The 23,125-nt window shown below is 38.8% G+C and overlaps 1 protein-coding gene across 5 annotated transcripts in view; it reads right to left on the reverse strand.

The window, feature by feature from the left end:
- Nucleotides 1-23,125, reverse strand: part of akap9 (A-kinase anchoring protein 9) — a 263,757-nt gene that overhangs the window by 75,017 nt on the left and 165,615 nt on the right. For 4 of the 5 annotated variants that reach the window (XM_043690268.2, XM_043690271.2, XM_043690266.2 and 1 more), the window contains 7 exons: nucleotides 17,716-17,928; nucleotides 12,864-12,899; nucleotides 11,786-12,018; nucleotides 6,994-7,113; nucleotides 5,452-5,628; nucleotides 4,925-5,029; nucleotides 1,612-1,764 (listed from right to left, as the gene is read on the reverse strand). In XM_043690268.2, coding sequence (XP_043546203.2) covers nucleotides 1,612-1,764; nucleotides 4,925-5,029; nucleotides 5,452-5,628; nucleotides 6,994-7,113; nucleotides 11,786-12,018; nucleotides 12,864-12,899; nucleotides 17,716-17,928 — 1,037 coding nt within the window. The remainder of the gene's footprint in view (nucleotides 1-1,611; nucleotides 1,765-4,924; nucleotides 5,030-5,451; nucleotides 5,629-6,993; nucleotides 7,114-11,785; nucleotides 12,019-12,863; nucleotides 12,900-17,715; nucleotides 17,929-23,125) is intronic. The other variant, XM_043690267.2, reaches the window with a different exon arrangement.

A 23,125-nucleotide genomic window follows, 5' to 3' on the forward strand; every position in this document is an offset into this window, starting at 1 on the left:
GTGGCTGAGTTGACTACATTAGTAGGTAGGCCATTCCATACTCTTAACACTCTCTGTGTAAAGAACCTGCCTCTGACATCTGTCTTAAATCTATCACCCCTCAATTTGTAGTTATGCCCCCTTCGTACAAGCTGACATCATCCTAGGAAAAAGACTCTCCCTGTCTACACTATCTAGTCCTCTGATCATCTTGTATGTCTCTATCAAATCCCCCCTTAGCCTTCTTCTCTCCAATGAGAACAGACCCAAGTCTCTCAGCCTTTCCTAATAAGAGCTTCCCTCCAGACCAGGCAACATCCTGGTAAATCTCCTCTGCACCTTTTCCACTTCCTTCCTGTAATGGGGCGACCAGAACTGTACACAATATTCCAAGTGCGGACACACCAGCGTTTTGTATAGTTGCAGCATGATATTACGGTTTCAGAACTCAATTCCTCTCCCAATGAAACCTAACACACCGTATGCCTTCTTAACAGCACTGTCCACCTGGGTGGCAACTTTCAGGTATCTATGTACATGGACACCAAGAACTCTCTGAACATCCACATTCCCAATAATATTTCCATTGACCCAGTATTCTGCCTTCCTGTTATTCTTCCCAAAGTGAATCACCTCACATTTAGTTGCATTTGCCACCTCTCAGCCCAATTCTGCAGTTTACCTAAGTCCCCCTGCAACAGTCTTCCACACTGTCCACCACTATAAGGAGCCTATAAGAGGCTGGTTCACCTTCCAACAGTTGCCAGGAAGGGTGATAATAATGAGTTAATGATGGTAACCTTAGATAATAGCTTTAGTCTTTCTAACCTTTAATTGGAGGAAATTTCTGCTAATGCAGCATTGGATGTCAAACAAGCGGTCTGACGTGGTGAAGAAAAGTGATGGTGAGGGTAGAGCTGGGTGTTGTCAGTGTCCAGGTGGAAGTGTGTTTTTGGATGATGTCACATCAGGGGGCTTGTAAATAAGAATAGAAGGGAGAACAGAGGTATGCGGGATACCTGAGATAAGTGTGAAGGAATGCTGATCTCCGGTTAAATGAGTAGAACCAGATGAGTGCAGAGCTACCCAGCTAGGCAACAATGGAGAGATAGCAGAAGGAGATGTTGTGATTAAGTTTGCAAAAACTGCAAATAAATCGAGGAGGAAGAGGAGTAATAGTTTTCCTGATCTTTTCATGTAAGATATAATTTATGTCTTTGGTAAAAACACTGTGGTTGTGGCAGAAACCTGATTGGAAGGGTTTAAACTTAGAGTCCCAGGAGTTTTGGGTAACAATTTGGGAGGCTACATATGTTCAAAGACTTCAGAGGAAAGAAGTAGAGATGAGATATTAACTTTCAGGTATGGAGGGATCAAGTAGACATATTAAACTCTCCTAAATGATAAGGATAATCATGAATTCAAAAGGAGGCTACCATAATATTTCAGGAAGACCAGTTCTGAAGCTGGACTCAAAAATATTCTGAAAGATTGCTGCCTGGTGATAGTGAATTCAACAAAATTAATTTATTTAAGGTTATGCAAAGTGAAATAACTTATCACAGTTGAATGTTTTACTGAAGGTTACAATAGATTGGACCTTGAACTAATTAATGGCAGCAACATCCTTACCTCAAGTCGCTTGTTTTCGTGCTGAATCTCTTGCAACTGGGTGGCAGCTTCTTTCTTCTGAATTTCTAACTGCATAAGCAACTGCTGAACTTCTTCATTCTTATTTAATAGCTCTTCCCTAAACTGCTCCAATTGTTCTTCTAGGTTTGCTATCTGTAATTAAACAAAATCCAATCCAAGAAATTTAATCAACTATTTCAAAGCTCTGGTTAATGTTGTGGGGACATTGATTTAAGTCTCAACATGGCAAATAGTAAAATCTGAATTCAATAAAATCTGGAATTAAGAGACGGGCTAGTCTAATGGCACCATCTAATCAACGCTGATTGTTGTAAAAACACAATGCCCTTCAGGAAAGGAAAGCTGCTGTCTATACATGATGTGGCTACAGGTGACTCCAAATCCACAGAAAAATGTTGATTCTTAACTACCCTGTGAAATGGGCTACCAAGCTACTCAGGTAAAGAGCAATTATTGATGGGCAACAAATGTTGGCAATGCCAGTGATAACCACATCTCATGTGAGAAAAGTGCTTATGACATTTCATTACATAACAAAGTGAGGTACCTATTTAACATTTTTCAAATCAGCAAAATCTGGGAGAATGGTTTGTAGATTGGAGGAAATGAAAAGAGGTAGAAAAGAGTTAAGGAAACAAGTTGAACAAAACGTTGGTAAATTTCACAATATTTAAAAAGCCTGGATGCAAAGGCATGGTAGAAGATAATAGAGTCTTCCCAATGGCCTAACACTGGCACCTCCACATCAAAGGACTATAATTTGGTGGTGAATTTCAAAATCAACATTACATGCAATAATCAGCAAACAAATATTGTGCATAAGCAATAGGACTGCAAGGAATCACTGAGGCAAGATGAGATAAAGCCCAGGAAGGAACTTGATGTCAAAAATAAAAATTCCAAAATTGACTTCTCGGCACACAAGAGTAGTGTAATTAGATGCATCCTAATATACATCTCAAGTTTTAAAACTATTTAGAAACATACCAGAATAACACAGTTTATATTTCATATGCTCATATTTTTTCCAATTTACTTTAAGTCACACAAAACCTGCAGCACAAGATAAAGCACTTAACTAAACAGGTGCTTTAATCCACATGAGTATCACATTGTATTTACCTCCTCTCACCATCTTCAAATATGAATCATGTCTCCTTGTAAATGTCAAATCTTCCAAGGTACGTAACGTGGATGTAGAATTACATGCAAAAGATCAAAGCTAATAAATAATAGAATCCAAAGACAAAGGCTACGGACAAGTGACTTGTGATACTCTTGTTATGTATTATCCAGTGACGTTTTTAGAAATGGTGACTCCATGTCTTGATTTTACAGTCACCTCAAGTTTTTTTTAATTAATTCATACATTTGGGCGTCACTGCACGGGTCAGCATTTATTGTCTATCCCTATTTGCTCTTGATAGTTGTTGGTGAGCTGCCTTAAATGAATCACTGCAATCCATTAAGTGTAGGTACATCTGCAGTGCTGTTAGAAAAGGAATTCCAGACTTATGATTCAGCATCAGTGAAGCAACAGTGATATTGTTCCAAGTCTGGATGGTGAAGTGAGTCGAAGGGGAACTTGTATGACAACAGTATCTATATTTGCTGATCTTGCACTTCTAGGTGGACTGATCACATTTTTGGAAGGTAGTGTTGAATGTGCCTTGGTGAGTGGCTGCAGGGCATAATACAACACTGTACTTTGGTGGTGGAAGGAGTGAATGCTGAAATTGGTGTATGCTACACTAATCAAACAGCTGCTTTGTCCTGGGGATGGAGATAGAGTTGTTCACTGCAGAATACTTTTGCATCCACAGTATGCATATGCCTATTCAGTTTCTGCTCGAAGTTAACCCCCAGGATGTTGAAAATGGGGAACTCAGTGGTGGCATGCCATTGAAAGCCAAGATGCAATGGTTAGATTCTCTCTTCTTGGAGATGGTCTTTGCCGAAGAAGGTGTGAACATTATTTGTTACTTATCAGCTCAAGTCTGAATGTTGTCCAGGTTTGTTGGATATGAATACAGACTTCTTCTATATCCAAGTTGTGAGTGCTGCAGAACATTGTGGAATCGCCCTCAAACATCCCACTCTGATCTTCTTTCCAACATAAGGTCATTTAAGAAGCAGCTGAAGATGGTTGGGTCTAGCTAACTATACTGACATTTTACTGTGTGCTAGATAAGGTAATATCCAGTGAAAAGCTTTCCCTGATTCCTATTGAGGTCATTATTGCTGGTGATCCATGATGCGAAGGATAGCTGCCCTCCAAATTCGTCAGATTACATTAAAAATTATGACCAGGAAAAGGATTTTAACAGTATCCAGAACAATGAAACTACATTAGGCAATGAACCAAAGAAAATGCAAAATAGGGTGGTCCATATTTGCTGCTGCGGACTTCATAGGAAAAATATTTTCCATAAAACAAAACAAAAATCAAGTATTTGACATTTATTACGTGTTCTGTAAGACAGACCCTTCCATACTGAAGCAAAATCACTACTGCAATACTTTTCTGAACTTATATCCATATTGGATTAAGATTTTTGATTCCTCGATCTTTGCAATTCTAGAATTCCACTTTGTAGTAATATGCAAAGAAAATCACATAAAAAGATAAAGGCAGTGACATTTTCCCTTTTTGAAATTTTGAATTACCATGATCTCATGCTTCCTCTTTCTTTGCAATCCTGGCAAATGTCTTTGACAATCTGTCTCCCTTCATACGGAGAAGGTACTGAATAGAATAGTCATTTCCTCAATTTTGCACCTCCCTACACGAATATAGTATAATTAACATCAGTTTCCACTCAATTTCCTCATTCTGTCGAAAAATATTAATGTCTCATTTCAATAAGTTTCAGAGCAGGAGCTGAGTTGAGCAGAATTCAAACCTGTGTCAAAACTTTATGCCCGTATCTGCCCCACAACTACCAAGCCAACAGACATGCAATAAAAACAAAATACAGAGAAGTGTAATAGTAAAAAGTCACTCAAGCTGGAAGAATGCAAGATAAGCAATTTTTCTTTTGAGAGAGAAAATAGAGTTAGATAACATACCAACATATCATGTTTCCTAGCATGTAGCGGATCCAACAGATCAATGAAAAGAAGTAATTGCTGGAAACACTCAGCAAGTCAGGAGAATATTTGTACAGAGAAATACAATATTAACATCACTTAATGTCAAGTTCAGCAAAAAGAAGCATCCTAATTCTACAAGTCTGGCTTCAAATGTCACACAAGTACAATTTTAAAAGTAGTTTTAAAAATGAGTTTATACCTCCTTCTCCTTTCGCTCTAAAGCATCACGTTCTGCTTGCAGCTGTATCTGAAGTGTGTTGTCTCCTTGGATTTCTAAGGCAACGTGCAATTTTCTTTCTTCATTCTTTTTAATTATAACAGGAGATTAGAGAATGTCCGATTATGAAAGACTATTGATAGTTGCACTGTATAATAACATGGCAACAGCTATCATTTTCAAGCCAGAAAACCTATTGTCCATCTAACTCATCTACCAATAGTATTTCCTTAATTTTTTATCTTGTAAGTCTCTAAATGTTTAAACAGGTTAAGAATCCCGCAATTTTATTCTGGAAATCCTTGAATTCATTCACAGGCTTAACACATTTTTAATTTTAACAAGTCTCTTTGATTTTATTTTCAAAATTTGTAAATTTGACCACTTGCAACTATAATTCTGTTTATGGCAAAAAAGTCTCCCTTGGATCCAATTTGTCCAAACCTTTCATAAAGTTAAATCCTCTATCCTCATATACTTTATATCTACTCAGCAGTCAAAATAATTACCGTTTGCAAAGGATAAGTGGTACTGATCAATGCATGTTCCAATTCTCTAACTCGGTTTTCCATTTTTTCAATTTCTTCATTCCGTTCTTGTACATCTCTCTGAAGTTGTTCCTTGGCAAGCAGAAGTTCACTGCATCGGTCAGTCTTGTCTTTCAACTGATCTGCAAGATTTTCCATCTACCAAAACATGAAGCCAAATTGGACAACTTGTTAGCTCGTTACCTTTGTTTGATAAAGCTAAAATAACAATAGGGGAAACAAAAATCAGCCATGAACTTAAGAATGCTCTAAATTAAATCAGTGGTGAATTACTTTTAAAAACTGATAAAGGTTCTTTGGAAAAAGAAACAAAATAAGTAGAAAGACAACAGTGTTTTTAGTGACCAAATCATTAAAAGTTTTTGATATAGAATTTATTGCAACTATATGATCTGTGATTTATGTTGTAAATTAAGTCATTTTCTGCTATTTTTACTGGTGCAAACTTGTTCCAAACTTTCCTGGACAAATCACTTCAAAACAACAGATCAAAACTATAGGTGCACACAAAATGGCACAGCCAACATTTTATGATATCATCATCAATTAAATAGATAAATGTTGCATTTCTAAGCCAGACTGTTCTGAATTCCAAAGCCTTTCACTATGCTAAATTTGACCACTTGCCTCAAATAGTTGAGTTATCGACTTATGCCATAACTGATGTGCAGTTATAAGATGACATCAACAACTTCCAGTGTCAAATCAAACAAATGGGGAGGCAGTATGGTGCACTTTGGGAAATAGTGTAAAGACAGATCATGCTAATCGCTTTCTAGATTAGATTCCCTACATTGTGGAAACAGGCCCTTCGGCCCAACAAGTCCACACCGAGGCTCACTGTCCTACATTTACCCCTGACTAATGCACCTTACACTATGGGCAATTTATCTTGGCCAATTCATTCGACCTGCACATCTTTTGGAATGTGGGAGGAAACCAGAGCACCCAGAGGAAACCCACACAGACACGGGGAGAATGTGCAAACTCCACACAGTTGCCCAAGGCTGGAATCGAACCCAGGTTCCTGGCGCTGTGAGGCAGCAGTGCTAACCAATGAGCCACTGTGCCACCCCAAATTGGGCAATAAGTCCAATTTTTGAAGTGAAGCTAGCTGAAATTGCAAGAAATTTTGAAAGTGGGATCCACACAGACACTGCAAGGCAGAGAGTGCTACTGTTTGTTGCAAATACTTTAAAAACAGCAGCATCCACTTGTTACTATTCAGACTTTTATCATCATTGTTACATTTGATGTTTACATTATTATAATATGAACTTGGCGCAATATTCAGTATTAAGTTAGAAACATGATTTACATGTTTTAATTATTAATTAATCAGAATTTAAATTTGGTGGTAAGGCATCTTCTTGAATGGTTTACTATGCCACTTCAAAGGGCTGTTAGAGTCAACCACACTAGTGGCTGCATCATTTGAAACTTTAATGATGTAAACTGAACCAAATATTGATGTAAAGAATACCACTTGATGTAAAGAATTACCTCTCTATTTCTTTGATCATTGATAGGCTGGATTCTCTGTGGAGTTTTCAGTTGTTGCTCTAATTTAAATATCTCTTGCTGAAACACATCTCTCTCCTGCTCACGATCTATTGCCTGCTCCTGTGTGGAAAAACAACAATGCACTCATAACAATTTTCAGCATTTCTGTCTGCATTTAATCAAATGGCTCTCTCAGACAAACATTTTTGTTGCATTATATCACCTAAATTGAGATACAACTTTCATTACATTGCAGATCATTATGCAATTTAAGGTTTAATTGATTGTACAACCGAAATAATATAATTTTTATTTTGGCATTAAGATGTCTTGGTGTATTTGCTTGTATTACTATATACATGGGTGAAGTGAAGAACATATATAGAAGGGAATAGTTACAGCATTGCCAAAATGGATACAACCAGAATGCAGGAAATTAACATGCATATTGACTTGATAGTTAGTTTATTGTCAATTTAGTTTAAATTTTGCATTTGTTACTTCACAAAAAATTTAAATGGGAACAGTCAAAAGACATGGTTTTGCAGTGATGTATTTCTAAAGTCATACCGCCAAACTTTAACCGCTCAGCAGCTCTAAGTTGCAACTTTGTCCACATTGAACCAAAGTTACAAATAGTAAGTCTGTGATGGACACAGTTCAAAAAATCAGAAGACTTGCAAACAAGTATTGTCAATAAATTGGGGCTAATTTCCCTCCATCAATCAGCTTAATGGGAAACAAGTCAGGTTCACCATGATCTGACATTTTCATGACCTCGTATCATAACCTGCATACACATTGGAATAGAATAGATCAGATCATGGGTCAGAAGTTTCTAAAACAAGGAATCATTTCTGTGACATTCATTTGATTTGAATTCGGTGGAGATGATCCAGTCAACTGGATTTTTCTCATTCTTTGAATAAGCTTACTGCACTGTGTTCATATGAATAATTCAAATCTGAATAACAGAAATCGTGACAGAATTATTTCAGATAATCTTTGTGAAAGTTTCATAAGTCAAGCAATATTCTCCAATGAGCAATGCAGAAGAATTTTAGATAAAGAGGCAGAATAATGTTCTGAGTATATAGCGCATATCAAACAGCACAAAGAGATCAACAAACTCAGAACATAGATAAACCTTAAGAAGCACTACTGAGGAAATGTTTTGTTTATAAAATTAGCTCCAAGAAAAACAAAAAACATAACTGGATACAAAATTGGTTTAATGGTAGAATTTGCAAGGTGGTGGTGGAGGGTTATTTTTCTGGCTAGAGGCCTGCTACAAGTGGTATGCCACAAGCATTGGTGCTGGATCCATTGATTTTGTCATTTATATAAATGATTTGGATGGTTATGGTTAGTAAGTTTGCATATGGCACCAAAATTGGTGGTGTAGTCAACAATGAGCATCTTGATCAGATGGACCAATGGGCTGTGAAGTGGCAGATGAGCTTAATTTAGATAAATATGAGGTGTTGCATTTTGGTAAGACAAATCACTTAATGGTAAAACCCTGGGGAGTGTTGCCGAACAAGACAACCTTGGAGTGCAGATTCATAGTTCCTTGAAGGTGGAGTCACAGATAGACAGGCTGGTCAAGGTGGTGCTCGGCATGCTTGCCTTCATTGGTCAATACATTAAGTAAAGGAGTTGGGATGTCATGTTGCGGTTATAGAGGACATTAGTGAGACCACTCTTAGAATACTGTGTTCTATTCTAGTCTCTCTCCTATAGGAAAGATGTTGATAAACTCGAAAGAGTTCAGCACAGAATTACAAGGATGTTGCCAGGGTTGGAGGGTTTGAGTTAGGGGAGAGGCGGAATCATTTGGGGCTGTACTTCTAGGAGCATTGGAGGCGGAGGGGTGACTTTATAGAGGTTTATAAATTCATGAGGGGCATGAACAGGGTGAATAGCAAAGGTGTTTTTCCCAGGGTAGGGGAATCGAAAACTGGAGGGCATAGGTTTAAGGTGAGGGGAAAGATTTAAAAGGGACCTAAGAGCAATCTTTACATGCAGAGGATGGTGTGTTCATGGAATGAGTGATGGAGGCTGATACAATTATAATATTTAAAAGGCATCTGGATAGGTACATGAAAAGGAAGGCCTTGGAGGGATATGGGCCAAACGCTGGCAAATGGGACTAGATTAATTTAGGGTATCTGGTCAGCATGGATGAGTTGGACCGAAGGGTCTGTTTCCTATGATGAGATCTTGCACTTTACTAATTACTGTTTGAACAGCTTCCATCATTTGATTCACAGCTCTAGGTGAAAATGAGGACTGCAGATGCTGGAGATCAGAGTCTAAATTAGAGTGGTGCTGGAAAAGCACAGTAGGTCAGGAATCATCGGAGGAGCAGGATACTCAACGTTTCGGACAAAAACCCTTCATCAGGAATGAGGCAGGGAGACTCCGGGCTGGAGAGATGAATGGGAGGAGGGTGGGGTTGGGGAGAAGGTAGCTAAGAGTTCAATAGGTGGATGGAGGTGGGGATGAAAGTGATAGGTCGGAGAGGAGAGTGGAGCGGATAGGTGGGAAGGAAGATTGGCAAGTAGGACAGGTCATGAGGATGGTGCTGGCTGGCAAGTTGAAACTGGGGTAAGGTGGGAGGTGGGAAAATAAGGAAACTGGTAAAGACCACACTAATACCCTGGGGTTGAAGTATTCCGAGATGGAAGATAAGGCTTTCTTCCTCCAGGCATCGGATGGTGAGGGAATGGCGACGGAGGAAATCCAGGACCTGCATGTCCTTGGCAGAGTGGGAGGGGGAGTTGAAATGTTCAGCCACGGGGCGGTGGGGTTGATTGGTGCGAGTGTCCCGGAGATGTTCCCGAAAGCGCTCTGTGAGGAGGTGTCCAGTCTCCCCAGTGTAAAGGAGACCGCATCGGGAGCAACTGATACAATAAATGACCTGGGTGGGTGTGCAGGTGAAACTTTGATGGACGTGGAAGGGTACTTTGGGGCCTTGGATGGAGGTGAGGGGGGAGGTGTGGGCGCAGGTTTTGCGATTCCTGTGGTGGCAGGGGAAGATGCCAGGAGGGGAGGGTGGGTTGTTTGGGCACGTGGACCTGACCAGGTAGTCACAGAGGGAATGGTCTTTGCGGAAAGCGGAAAGGGGTGGGGAGGGAAATAGATGGTGGGGTCAGTTTGTAGTTGGCAGAAATGTCGGTATATGATGCAGTTTATGCAGAGGTTGGTAGGGTGGAAGGTGAAGACTGGGGGGGCTCTGTCCTTGTTGCGTTTGGAGGGGTAGGGTTTAAGGGCAGAGATGCAGGACGTGGATGAGATGCATTGGAGGTACAACCACGTGGGAAGGGAAATTACGGTCTTTAAAGAAGGAGGCCATCTGGTGTGTGTTCTGTGGTGGAACTGGTCCTCCTGGGAGCATTGTACTCAAAGGTATTCTGACTCATCTGGAATTGAACACCTAGCATAAGCCCGAAATGAAATTTTTGTTTGAGGTAAGATTGTGTCAGCTGAACCCAATAAGTAATTCATCAGATTTGAGCCAGAACGTGTCATCTATTTGGTGAGTACATACATTTTTCACTAGTTTTGGCTTCTGTAATCACCACAACTTCGAAACAGTTCGAGTCTCAACAAAAGCAAATTTCTTTACAGTATTGATAGTTTTTGGCAAGAATAAGTTCCTAAACTTCACAAGTAAACTAGCTGTTTTGAAATTAGTTAAGAGTCATGGGCTTAAGTTTGAAATTTTCTTATGGTAGATTTTGTAGTGAAGCAGCACTCGGAGACTCCCTGCCTCATTCCTGAAGGGCTTTTGCCTGAAACATCGATTTTCCTGCTCCTCCGATACTGCCTGATCTGCCCCGATTCACAGTTCTGCTCACCCTACTGTGGTCAATCGCTGCTGATCACTACAAAGTCTACCATATGAAAATTTCAAACTTAAGCCCATGACATACATTCTGCCCTCCCAAAAATAATATTGAAATCAATCATGTTATGGTCTCTATCAGTCATGTTCCATTATAGTTAGACTCATTATTCTTGACTAAATTCAAAACAGCTAGTTTACTTGTGAAGTTTAGGAATTTATTCTTGCCAAAAACTATCAGTACTGTGATGAAATTTGTTTTCGTTAAGACTCGAACTGTTTTGAAGTTGTGGTGATTACAGAGGCCAAAACTAGTGAAAAATGTATGTACTGACCAAATAGATGACACATTCTGGGTCAAATCTGATGAATTACTTATTGGGTTCAGCTGATACAATTTTACCTCAAACCAAAAATTTCATTTCAGGTTTATGCTAGGTGTTCAATTCCAGATGAGTCAGCATACCTCTGAGTACAACGCTCAAGTGGATATTTTAATGCTTAAGTGCAGATAGCAGATTATTCACCTGCTGAGAACATTCACAATCGACACCAATGTGGTCTTTAACGATTATTGCACTTTCAGCAGAGTCACTGGGAGAGCAAGCAGGAGTGAATACTTTAGCTGATTTTTCTTCAAAATAAAAGCCCAAACATTTTCAGATGTGTATTTTCGCAAAGTTAAAAGTCACACAACACCAGGTTATAGTTCAACAGCTGTCTATCTGATGAAGGACAGCACCCCGAAAGCTACTGCCTCCAAATTAACCCGTTGAACTATAACCTGGTGTTGTGAGATTTTTAACTTTGTCCTCCCCAATCCGATGCTGACTCCTCTATACCATATTTTCTGAAGGAGCATCCTCTAGCCAAGGAAATTTATCTCACATGCCATTGTAAACATTACAGAATTCTAATACTAAAAAGCAAGAACATACATACATCCAAAAATTTTCTGTTTTTCTCCAGTTGTTTTTCCAGGGCCACAATTTGCTGCTGGAGGTCCAGAATCTCAGCATTCTTTTCCTGTTCTATTTCTATCATTCTGTTCATCTGCTCCTCTAATTCACTTTCCAACATTTTCACTTGTTTGGTCAAGTCATTTTGTTCTTTCTCTGCCTGGCGCTGCACTTCCTGTTTTTCCTTCATAAGTTTTTCCGTCTCTTCCAATAGATCTGCACATAAAGTAAAAACCTATTATTGTCTTTGAAATAGAAGGATAAACCAGTCTCGAGGTGCCTGAAGTGCCAGGAGTCTTCAAAAGACTTACCAAAGCTTCCCCATCACCTACCTCTGTATCAAAAATGAAGAACCACAACCATGAGAAGCAGTTTAAGTAATCATGTTAGAAGAATATAGAAAATTTGTAAAGACAGAATCCATGTTAGTAATGCTCAAATTATATACCACAGCTAGTATGAATCCAATGGCAACCGTCATCTTTTTAAAAAAATCTTTTTAGTGATTCAAAAAATTTCTTCGATACACTTTTGCTCTCATAATTTTGTGAAGCCTAAGAACAAAGAGTAGCACTAAGCCACTTATTTCACCCCACTTGCATAATAAAAATGGCTCAAATGTTATGATTTATAATTTAGATGGATTCTAATATTGAAAAAAATCATTTTGTATTGAAAGGTATTGAAGCTTGTTTATCCAACATGAAATTAATATGGACAGCATAATATGGTTTCGTTTTTATACCGTAATACTTAATCTCAGAAACTGTGTTAAAGGATATGGTTTGTCTCTATTAAAAATGTCTTTTTTTAAAAAGATGATTTACACTTCTGTTGCATCAATTAGTTAACAGGGATCATGCTTATTTTAACCTGTTGTGATTACGTGTCAGTAAATCTAAAATTATAATAATTGTATATAAATTATTTTGAAAGTTAGATTAATAATTAGAGAGCCAAAGAAGCAAACATCCAGCCCAAAACAATTGAAATCAGTACAGCTCAACTTTCCAAATGTACAGTATCTGATTGCAGTTTGGCCATGCAATATACAAACACACCTGCTTCTGGTGCTGCATCTGCAGCTTCAACTAGGCCTAGGAGAACAAAAAAGCACAGTAATTCAGATGCCAACTATAAAGCTTTCAACTTAGAATATGGTGAGTTTACAGAAGAAAGTACAGCAAAGAATTTTATAAAATGATTAGTAACTCACAGTTATATTTTACATGCAATGTAAAAACATGGATATTAAAAGTTGAACTTGAAACACTTTTTAAAATAAGTAATTCTTTTGTCAAAATATACTTACTTAAAATGAATAGACTATTTAATAGCAAATATGCTCATTATAAAAAATAGTTTCTGACAAGTAAATATAAAAAATTCAATCCCACATAACTAAAGCATGATTCAATATATATTGCTGGTCATACAAAAGTTTGTTCTCAAAATTAATTTTGGAATCTTTACTCCTGATTGTGATAAGTTTTCATGTATTTCAAATATTGACAATTAAGGTACCAATAACTGTGACATGCACAGCAGTATGGATCTGGAAATTAAAGTGCATTAAATAATGATACACAGGGGTCACTATTTCTAATGACAAGCTTGGAATCAGTTTGAATTGCGCTAACTGGCCCCGAACTACAAATTGCTTACCACTGAAAAAGGGACCTTCTTTTAAGTAGCAAATATTTAATAAGGAAGCTCACAGAGAAAGAATGTCTTAAATGGTAAAACAAATAGATTTTGAAAACGTTTTTAAAAATTAGGTTAATATTCTAAGATTTGTCACTGCCTTACGATGAAACAAAACTTATTTTGCTATTTCCTTGTTTCAAAGCGAATCACTACTTAAACAAATCAGATCAATCTTGTTAAAAGGTCAACATAAAACCTTTAAAAAGCCATACAGATTTCACATTAAACAAATGATTTTTAGCATTACCTCTCAAACATTTTAAATTTTCATCACCTAATTATCCAACTTCCTCAAGATATGTATAAGAATTCTGATCAAAATTACTTTCCTTTTAAAAATATTCAAAATTTTATTTTTTTTAAGATGAATTATGCCAAATAAACTTGATGTTCTAATGCCATTTATTGGAATAGCCTGTTTTATACAATTTTCATAGTGCAGTAACTTTTGTATCACACAAATGCCAGCAACGGCCATCTCCAATAACAGACAAGCTAACCACTGCCTCTTGACATTCAATGGTGTTACTATCAATATCCTGGAGGTTACCATTGACCAGAAACTCAATTGGACTCAGCTATTGTCTCTGGAGTGTCAGAGGCTGAAGGGTGACCTTATAGAGGTTTATAAAAGCATGTTGGGCATGGAAAGGGTAACTAGACAAGGTTTTTTCCCCAGGATGGGAAAGAGTCCAAAACTAGAGGGCATAGGTTTAAAGTGAGAGGGGAAAGATTTAAAAGGGAACTAAGGGACAACATTTTCATGCAGAGGGTGGTGCGTTTATGGAATGGGCTACCAGAGGAAGTGGTGGAGTCTGGTACAATTACAACATTAAAAAGGCATCTGGATGGGTATGTGAATAGGAAGGGTTTAGAGGGATACGAGCCAAATACTGGCAAATTGGACTAGATTTATTTAGGATATCTGGTTGGCATGGAGAAGTTGGACCAAAGGGTCTGTTTCTATGCTGTACATTTCGAAGATTCGATTTAAACACATTGTCTACAAGATTAGATGATAGGCTGGGAATTACTGTGGCGAGTAACTCACTTCTTGATTCACCCAAGTTTGTCCACCAACTACAAGGCACAAGTCAGAATTGTGATGAAATACTCCTCAGTGCAGTTCCAACCACACACAAGAAACTTGACACCCTCCAGAACAAAGCAGCCTGCATGATTGGCTCTACATCCACAAGCACCCACTCCCTCCAGCAGTGACACTTCGAAGTGCAATCTACAAGTTGCACTGCACAAGTTCACCAAACATGCTTAGATAATATCTTCCAAACCCAGGACGACTAGAAGGAACATCTACATGCGAACACCACCATGTGCAAGTTACCCTCCAAGCCACTCAGTGTCCTGACATGGAAATACATCACCGTTCCTTCACTGTTGCTGGTCACAATCCTTGAATTCCCTCCATAAGGGAAATATGGATCAAACTACAATATGTGGACTGCAGCAGTTAAAGAAGGCAGCTCACCATCACTTTCTCAATGGCAAATAGAGACAGACAATAAATGCTGGCAGCATCCCATGCATGAATTAAAAAAAAAAGTGACTGGGAGCCATTTTCACAACAACTTTCAATTTTTGCCCCTGTTACAAAGCACCAGACAAACAACTCTATCCCTGTCAAGGTGATGAAATTCTTGCCATGAGGATCATGTTTAAGTAGATTGATTTGATGTCAACAGTGAGCACGGTTACGGTGTTACTGTGCTGCTGACTACAGAATAAGTGTTTCATGACTTCCATGAAAACCACAAAGAAATTAATTTTCATATTCAATGTTAAACAAATATCTATGAATAGATCCTAATATACACTTTTGATGTATGGCTCATTTTATTTCACAAGATAATGTGATAACTACAAATGAGGAAGTCCATCGGGTTACCTCATGCATTAAGAGGAAATTACTGAGCCGCTCCAAGCATTCACAGCACCCAATATTATTTACGTTAAAGTTTCTCTATAAATATAAGTGGCATTACTTATTTTGCCATCCTTTTACAAGGTTGAAGGCTTCAGGTTTCTCCTATCTGTCTTCAGCATTCCATTCACAATGTACACAAGTTTAGAGAGGGTTGATTCTTGGGATGAAAGGGTTGGCGTAAGAGGAAAGGTTGAGCCGGTTGGTCTGATAAACATTTAAAATCATAAAAATGAGAGATGGTATTATTGCAAAATAATTTGGAGATACCGGTGTTGGACTGGGGTGTACAAAGTTAAAAATCACACAACACCAGGTTATAGTCCAACAGGTGGGCGGCACGGTGGCAAGCACTGCTGCCTCACAGCGCCAGAGACCCGGGTTCAATTCCCGCCTCAGGCGACTGACAGTGTGGAGTTTGCATGTTCTCCCCGTGTCTGCGTGGGTTTCCTCCGGGTGCTCCGGTTTCCTCCCACAGTCCAAAGGTGTGCATGTCAGGTGAATTGGCCATACTAAATTGCCCATAGTGTTAGATAAGGGGTAAATGTAGGGGTATGGGTGGGTTGCGCTTCGGCGGGTTGGTGTGGATTTGTTGGGCCGAAGGGCCTGTTACCACACTGTAATCTAATCTAATCTAATCAAAGGTTTAATTGGAAGCTGATGAAGGAGCGTCGCTCCGAACGCTAGTGTGCTTCCAATTAAATCTGTTGGACTATAACCTGGTGTTGTGTGATTTTTAACATTGCAAAATAAGATTTTGAGGTTTTAGAAAGTACAGATACAGAGGATGCTATGTCTCATGGAAAGATCTAGAATAGGGGTATAGTTTCAAAATAACCAATCACTTATTTAAACTGAGATAAAAAGGAATGTGTTCCATCAGAGTGTTGTCGGTCTTTGAAATTCTATATATCAGCCACCAGTGGAGGCTGTCTCATTGAATATATTCAAAGCTGAGTTGGTGGTTTCTCATTTCTACTCCATTAAATATAAATTAAACTTTTTTTTGATCCAGTGACATTTAACAAAAAGGACATCCTAATTAGTACTCCTCTCTACTCTAACATCACTGTTCGAACAGTTTTTATGTTTTCAAATTATGCACAAATATAAAATGGCTTAACAAATACCATGATACAATAAATACATTGTGAATATCAATTTTTTCTGTGCAATGTTTTGAAAGGAATTTCATCAGTGTCTTCTTAGATCTACACTGTTTTCTAGGATCATTGCACAGACCAATGAAAATAGAATGCCTACATATCAACCAAGGTAGTTAAAGAGAAAATATTTTCGCCAAAGTATTCCTTATCTAATAAAAAAGGCTTAATTTTGCTTTATATTCATTAAAACAAAAACTATAACCTGCATGAATCTTTAGAAATAATATACTTTATACTGAATTTGAGAATAGTAAGCTCTACAAGCATGTCAAGAGAAACTCATTCCAATAAATAGCTCGTCATCTGAAGACTTCAGTTTGGATTCTCAGCCTTTTGGAAGTTTAGAATCACAAAAGCTGCTGTGGGAATCAAAGTGGTGACTTAGGCCACAACACTAATAAGCAGTCATGTTGAATCATCTTTCCTGAAATACATTCAATGTCTGGAAAAAAAATGTCAGAATTTTCCAACTAATGATGCTTGACTAATATTACAAAATATTGTCAAGAGAGGAGTCAAGCAGTCAAAAACATTGTAATCCAGATTCCAGAGACTTATCCTAAAAGTCGATGATTTTCTTATATCACAAATCCGATCTTCAAGCTTATGTAGTCAAGGTGAACCTAGCATTGCATACATTATATTTCAAAGAGAAGCACAGAAGCAGACAAAGACAAAAGGTTGACTGGCAACTAAAATATACCCTAAAGACTTCTGCTTCTGCAGAAAAAAATGGAGGGGGAACTACTCTCTGTCCAGTGCAGACACAATGGGCCAAAGGGCCTTTTTAGTGCTGCAATCTCTAAATCATTGACATACAACAAGTTCATAGTTTATGGGAAATCACAGGCCTCTTTGCTCAGCTGTGAGAAGGAAAAGGGCTAGCATCCACAATGAACAACTTTAAAATTACACAAAGAAGGCAATTAATGAACAAATACCCTGATACTCAAAATGCAGGAATAGACATAACTTGGGCAATTTCCTCCCAAACGCAACCTAAGCTTGATCCAGCAGTTTACTAAAAACATTAATGAAACACAATGAAACAACTGCTTCCTATCTCTCAAAGAGTCACTTAAATTAGACAATACGTACGGAGCTCCACAGTTCCTGCATTTTCTTTCATTGCAACCTGTTGTCTTATGATTAATTCCTTCTCTTGATGAACCTGTTGCCGCTCCTCTTCTAGCTCATGCAGACGACTACTTGTATGTTGGAGTTCCTGTGCGATCTGATTCTGGATCTCAGTTTTCTCCTGAATTTGCTTTTCCAGGCTAGCTTTCTCCTCTGTGTAACCATCAATGATACCTGAAAAAGAGATTTTTATAAAACAAAATGAAGCACTCTGACATAAAAGGGATATCAAAATGATAAAAACACAGCTGAGGGAATAAAAGGCAATGCTTTAGAAAACCTGATGTGTGTCAACAAAAAACCCCACTAATTCTGTGGACTGAATTATGAAATAGATTAGGTACTTACACTTCTGAAAATTTATTTTAAGTTCTTACACGACATGGATGGAGTCCAATATTTTCTTTTGTCTTTTTAGATTATTTGCTTCTAGGATCTGGGCATTACCTGCTGGACCAATATTGATGCTTAGCCAACTTCTTAGACTCTTGAGGTCCATAGGAAATGCACACCACAATGCTGTTAGAATGTGGAATTCCAAGATTTTAAGCTAGCAACAGTAAAGGATCAACAATATAGTTCCAAGTGTTGCTTGGAGATGGATTTGCAGGTGGCAGCACTCCTATACGTTTTCTACCTTCTAGGTAGTACAGATCACAGGTTTACAAGTGCTGTTGAAGGTGATGTTATTCTAGATATTTCTAATCAACCTATTCAGACGTGTTTGAAGCACAACTGGAGCAGGTGGGACTTGAACCCAGGTCTCCTGGCCCAGAGGTACAGTTACTACCATCATGCCATGGAAGCCCCCTTTTTTGCAAATCAACCTGTACAGAACTGTTACCACACATTTCTGGAGCAGGTGGGACTTGAACCAGGGTCTCCTCGCTCAGAGGTAGGGACTCTTTGGTGTACTATATTGGTAGACAGCATCTTCCAACCCACAACCACTTCCATCTAGAAGAACAAGGGCAGCAGATACATGGGAACACCACCACCACCTGCAAATTCCCCTCTAAGTCACTAACATTCCTGATTTGGAGATTTATTACTGTTCCTACACTGTCACTGAGCCAAAATCATGGAATTCACTCCCTAAGGGTATTGTAGGTCTACCTACAGCACATGGACTACAGCAGTTCAAGAAGGTAGCTCACCATCACCTTAAGGGCAACTAGGGATGGGCAATAAATGCTGGCAAGCCAGCAAAGCCCACGTCCCACAACGTTTAAAAAAAAGCTACCACAACATCACAGAAGCCATCTTTTAACAATTATATCTGGAATAGGTTTTATTGATCTTAATTCACGTGCCACAGCTAAAGAGTTAATAATAATGTTTTACAATTGGGACTAAATCAGCAATTTCATTAAGAGACAACATATAGTAAAAAGGTACAGTTTTCAAAAAGCAACTATTTGAAAAGACACAGATGTCATTGCAAACTAAACAGCAAAAGGAACTTACAAATTGTATTGTATTTCCACATTCTGAAAGTATGTTTCATAGCTGAAAGCAAAATCCTGCCAATAATGGAAATCTAAAATAAAAACGAAAATGCTGGAAATACGCAATCATCTACCAGCACCTGTGGAGAGTGAAAGAGAGGCTGAAATGTTCCCAGCTTCTGAAAGACATGGGCATTGGTGAGAAAGTTGGGAAAAACTGGGTGAGATTGGCATTAAGAAAGTAAGTCATATTGAAAGTAAAATGTTCCATTCTCCATCCAGGTGTTGGATCTTAAGATGGGAATTTTATTCGCGAGTTGTGAGTGGCCTATTTACATCCAATTTCATTCCATTATTAGTTAATCTCACCTCATTGATATGGAGTCTCCTATTCTTCCACCTACCGACTAGAAATCAGATGACGATAATTCCGATATATAAATCAGAGTTATTACATGGCAACTTCAGCTTGCCACTTGCTTCTCTACCTCTCCAACTTGGACAGCGGACATCTATATCTCATGGGAAGCAACTGCACACACTCATTGAGCACATGTGGTGGCATTGGATATGTACCCGCCTCACCTCACCTCATGGTACACTCCCGATCCACTTGCTCTATGATTCTGTACTTAAATGCTGCACTTTAGAGTACACTATGATCTTTCATTGTAATCCCACTACAAGGACATTCAGGGTTTGGAACAGGTATCATCTCTGGGTGATTAAACTGCTCTCTCAGTGCTCAATCACCTTGCACATGCTTGAATGCTCACAGCATCTCTGCCTTATCTAGTTAAAAATCACACAAGACCAGGTTATAGTCCAGTAGGTTTAATTGGAAGCACTAGCTTTCGGAGCGCAGCGCCTTCATCTGGTGGTTGTAGAGTACACATTATCTGGGCTGACACCAATTGTTAAAGTTCACCTGAGAAGGTAACTTGTAAAAAAAATTTTGCGATTTACATATGAAAGAAGTGAAACTAACATGGTCATTCTAACAGATGAGAGACTTAACAAACAATCAAGGTATTTTTTGATGTATAATTTCAGTTACATCACACTGTAAACTTTTGCTACAAATTTTGTGTCTTACAACTGTGTACTCCACAACCACCTGATAAAGGAGCAGTGCTCCGAAAGCTAGTGCTTCCAATTAAACCTGTTGGACTACAACCTGATGTGAGATTTTTAACTTTGTACACCCCAGTCCAACGCCAACTGCCTTCCCTAGCTTTTATGGTCGTTGTCCCCACGGTAAGAGCTTAAAGGATCATATTACTTCTGTCTTGACTGACTTTTCATGCACATACAAAACCAGACAGATTCTCACATAGTCAGCAGTAGTTCCTTCAAGGGGGTCGACATGTTGCAGTATGGCACTGCATTAATCTTATAACTGTAATATGTGCTAGTAATTACACACCAAACACCGTGAATGTGCTTCAACCAAAGGGTTATCTCTTAAAGTGTAAGGGAGCGATCTTTGGACAAGTCAAGAGAAACAGCCTTCACTCATGGCTCCCAGCACAGTTAGATGAGGACATTGTCTGCTACCAGTCCAGGGTTTTGGACATGGTCAATTTGCCACTTGGGAGCAGTCAAGGTCAGTGAACCTGTATCTCTCTTGTTTGAGAATGAGTCTTGTCAGTTTGGCAGGTCCAGTGCAAACAGTCTGGGGAGTTGAGGCACGTCAGTTGGACAGCTGTGCAGAGATAGTAAGAAAATAAGTAGCAGGAGTAGGTATTCAGCTCCTAAAGCCAGCCTGCCAGTCAGTACAATCATGGCTGATCTGGCCAAGGCCTTGATACCTCTTTTGTTACAGCTCATCATAGACGCAATGCCCCAATATTTGAAAAACATTATTTACCTATTCTTAAAAACTTTAAGTACTTTATCAACTATCTAGTCACAAGTCAGTTGATGTTTTTCATCCAAAGTGATTACAGAGGTGGGTGGACCATAGTCAGTTTTGGGGGTCAGCTTAATGAAAGTCAACAGGAGCTGTCAGGGGAACAGCTGTGGTAGGCAAGTGGAAGAACTTGATTCTGGGGTTTGGAAACAGCATGCTGCGATGCAGAGGGGACATTAATAGTGAAATGAAAACTCAACATGTGGGTGCAGTGGGATGAGGTAGACAATGGTACATTAAGGGAGACATGGTTTACTCAGGATGTTGGGAGGGATTGGGTATCATTGACAGTCACCACCACCTTGGCCTTGACAAGAGGGCATTGCAACCTGATAGTTGGCATGAGCAAACGGTCAAGCCAGGACTCGGGGTTAATGGTAAGAGATTAAGTCATATTTCAAAGCTGGTGTGGGAACATTTAGAGGCTCAGTACTGATGGGCTTGACAGCATTTGCCAGGAAGAAAGGAACAAAGGAAAGTTCAGGAGGGGCCACTTTGAATTACAGGCTCAGCCTAGTAATGTGCCAAACTACTTTCCATACGCAAATGACATGCACATCTCACTTGAGTACGTAAATTGTAAATGTACAGTTGTTGCAACCACACCCTTAATGGGCGTAGTTAGTGTTTCATTTTTTTTAATGAACATGTGGGCTCTACTTGTGAGAAATATGAAGGGAAATGTATTAATCAGGTGCTTTCACAGTAGAAGTTGAAGTCATCTGTGATCTCATTCAAGGTCTCCAAGGTCTCTTTGTTCAGCAACACTCTCCAGAACCTGACCATTAAGTATAAAAGTCCTACCCTGATTTGTCTTTCCAAAATGCAGTACCACACATTTACCTAAATTAAACTCCATCTGCCATTCCTCGGCCCACTGGCCCATCTGATCAAGACCCCTTCGTACTCTGAGGTAATCTTTGCTGTCCACTACACCTCCAATTTCGGTGTCATCTGTAAACTAACTATACCTCCTATGTTCACATCCAAATCATTTATATAAGTGATGAAAAGCAGTGGACCCAGCAGTGGATCCTTGTGGCACACTACGCATCACAGACCTTCAGTCTGAAAAGCAACCCTCCACCACCACCCTCTGCCTTCTACCTTCTATTCCATGAGATCTAATCTTGCTAACCAGTCCATCATGAGGAACCTTGTTGAACGCTTTACTGAAGTACACACAGATCATGTCCACCGTTCTGCCCAATTCTTCTTTAGTAAAGACAGAAGCAAGCTAATTATTTAATATCTCAATATTGCCCTCAGCTTCCATGCATGAATCTCATTTATGGTCCATAATTGGTACACTTCTTTTACTACTTTTTTCCCAAAGACAACTTTAGGACACCTTCTCAAAGATTTGCCCATCTCTTCTCCTATTCCCTCATTGCTTCTCTTATTTGCTTTATCACCATCTTGCTTAACTGTTAATTAGCTGTATTTTTAATAATAATTTCTACATCTTAGTCATTCGGAGATTTCTGGATTTAGCTGCGTTACTTTTCCCTTACGAGGGTATATATCAGAACTGAGCCCACACACTCTCTTTGTTGAAGGTAAATCCATTGTTCCGGTATCATTTATTATACCAACCTTCAACTTCAATTTACTCAATTCAGATCCCTTTCTACCCGAGTGAAGTTAGCTTTTCCCTAACTAATCATTCTTACTCTTTACTATAAGAATAATTAATTGGGGGATTACTCCACATTCTCCTTTTTCACAGTCACCTCAAACCTTATGGCACAGTGATCACAATCCCCTAAATCCCACTAAGATTTGATCAATTTGGTCCATCTCATTTCCTAAGAACGAGGACATGTAACGCCTCCTTTTTCACTGTACTGGAAACACACATTTCTTCTGTCCTTTGTACAGCTACTAATCTAGTCCATGTTTGGATAATTAAAGACTCCCATTATATTTACTCTAATTTTCAGTTGTCCACAATTTCCTAGCAAATGTCTCCCCCTATTATCTTTACCATTAGTTGGTAGCGTATAAATTA

The sequence above is a fragment of the Chiloscyllium plagiosum genome, unplaced genomic scaffold (assembly GCF_037043375.1).
Source record: "Chiloscyllium plagiosum isolate Xiang-an unplaced genomic scaffold, Cpla_swu_hap1 HiC_scaffold_5, whole genome shotgun sequence".
Taxonomy (NCBI): Eukaryota; Metazoa; Chordata; class Chondrichthyes; order Orectolobiformes; family Hemiscylliidae; genus Chiloscyllium; species Chiloscyllium plagiosum.